This window comes from Temnothorax curvispinosus, unplaced genomic scaffold (assembly GCF_003070985.1).
Source record: "Temnothorax curvispinosus isolate PA1 unplaced genomic scaffold, ASM307098v1 QBEX01000356.1, whole genome shotgun sequence".
Classification (NCBI taxonomy): Eukaryota; Metazoa; Arthropoda; class Insecta; order Hymenoptera; family Formicidae; genus Temnothorax; species Temnothorax curvispinosus.
This window is the reverse complement of record NW_020210136.1, coordinates 1-2331: the sequence shown is the minus strand read 5'-3', so window position 1 is coordinate 2331 and position 2331 is coordinate 1. Positions and strand designations below refer to the sequence as shown.

The 2331-nt window shown below is 32.9% G+C and overlaps 1 protein-coding gene across 1 annotated transcript; it reads right to left on the bottom strand.

The window, feature by feature from the left end:
* Window positions 1–125: 125 nt before the first annotated feature.
* On the bottom strand, window positions 126–2324 carry LOC112453820 (odorant receptor 4-like; the record flags this gene model as incomplete). The annotated part of the gene is made up of 5 exons (XM_025014782.1): window positions 2212–2324; window positions 1577–2057; window positions 653–752; window positions 343–462; window positions 126–281 (listed from the first exon to the last, which is right to left on the bottom strand). Coding segments are annotated over exons 1-5 (966 nt in total), but the record flags the coding sequence as incomplete, so codon positions are not given.
* Between the last annotated feature and the right edge of the window lie 7 nt (window positions 2325–2331).

The window sequence follows — 2331 nt, the reverse complement described above, 5'->3', positions numbered from 1 at the left end:
CAAACAATAAAAATCTTATTAAAAATTAAAAGTGTTTATCATCATGTTTTGTCTCTCTCTGTAAGCCAAAGATAAGATTTTTTATTGGGTGGAAATAAAATGTTTTTTTCTTTTAGATATCTTACTGTTCCAAACATTGCTAATGAAAAAACTCCGAATTTTCCAGCCGTCAATCTAAGCGGAATTGTAGATCGATATACTATAAACATTAAATTTTTCGCGTCTTTCGATAATATATCGTACCACTTGGATTTATACACGCCATATGCCATACTGGTACTCTGAAAATTAGATTTCTGTTGTGCACAGAAAAATCGTGTTTGATATACGTAACTACTTTACCTCCGTTAAAAGTCTTTCAGCTGAGTAACAATAAATATACAAATGTGTCAATACCATAATGACGTAAAACGAGAGAAAACCCACTTTGGCAGGAGGTACATCCAAATGATTTGATATTATCTGAAAATAATACTTTTCTGTTTCTAAGTTCAACAATTGTTTATAACAATCAACCATACCGTAAAACTTTTATCTATATCTTAATTTTTTATCAAAAAAGCATCACTACTAAACTAAAAAATTAAAACATTTAACATATATTAATTTCTGTTGCTTAAATTATACAGAAAACCAAATAAATGTCACTTACCGTGAAAACTTGAAAGCTTACAAAACACAGTTGGAAAGTGGCGGCAAACATGTGTATAAATAACACTACGGTATAACAGTCGTCTACTGTCTTTGCGTTCCTTAAAAATTCATACATTTTATACTTATATTGTCGACTAATTATTTTAAGGGGTTACGTATCTTTAACAGGCCTAAAACTAGGTCGAAATTAACAAATTTTTATCGTGGGTAAAATTATATTTAAAATAAAAATACATGTCTTGTAGAGTAGTCTTTTTAGAATATCTTCAAAGAATTTCAATAAAAATACCAAAATCTGAGGTCCTGGTAGCTATTTTCCCAAACGGTGTTTATAAAAATGGCGTTTGCGGTACCAGAAACACCTCCGCACCCTCTTATGTGAAATAAAAAATAAAAATTTTATTGAAATTTTCGGAAGATATTCTCAAAAGATTACTTTACAAAACATGTATTTTTATTTTTTAATAAACCATAATTTTACCCACAACAAAAATTTTAATTTCGACCTTGTTTTGTATAAATCTTAAGATTTAATTTAAGATTTTTGAAGTAAAATAGTATCTCACTTTCTCATTGTCCACATTTAAGTCTGATAGTCTTAAAGTTTTAAAATTTTAAAGTAAACTATTTAGAGAATCATATTATAAACAAATATTTTTTTGTTTATGTTACATTGTAGGCCGCGTTCAGCAGACACAAATGTTGAGTATCGTCTTATCAACACGCTACACTGATCTGTTGGGTCTAAAAGTAACAGCCAATCATGTTCGATTGCTACTGAGCGGTTTGTTCTGCTGAACGTACCCGTATATACACTTCTTATAAAATTTAATAAATAATTATATCTCATGAATAAATTGCTGTAAATATTTAGAGACATTTTGCACTATTAAATAACCAGGTTCGAAATTTGTCGGCATACCTGATGAGATGTTCGTGACGGATAGTGATCGCAGCTAATCCTTTCTTAAATCTCGAGGAGGATATAAATCCTTCGGCTAGTTTGTCGATCAGATCGTTGAGTGCCGTTCGTAGATTTATCAACTGTGCGCATATGTGCAGCAGGAGTATCGAGACGAAACTGTCGACGGTAGAGTTGATGAGGGCCGTGTATATGCCGCCGGAAAGTTGAGTAAAATAAGTAATTTCGTAGTTCGGACTCCTGTGAATGTTGTAAGGATAGGCGGACCCATACACGAGGGTCCGTTGAGATTGGTGCATATTTCGATAGAACTTCCGCAGATTGAAAGAAAGGTAAAACGAGATTGTGCACACGGTGCACACGTAACAACCAAAAGATAAGATTCTGCCATGTCTCGCAATATTTAACATTGTATTTCGTTCCCGGTCGTTTTTCGAAGTCATCCAATCGGTCACGACCGATGTCATCAGCGTTCGAAGTGCTTTCGGATTAAACATGATACATCAATATACGAATAGCATGAATGGACGATATCGTTTTTATGTAACTAAATGTTGTACAATATTGATGTTAAAATTAAATAACGAATTTTTACATTTATCTCTCACGATAGTAATATCGATGCAATAACTTACTTTTACCGTGATACCAAGTACCGACTAATTTGCATAGTGCCATCAAGCCGTAGTTTGCGGAAGCGACGTATTTCACCATCCGTGCCACATTACCCCAGGCAAGAATCATATTCGTCAATT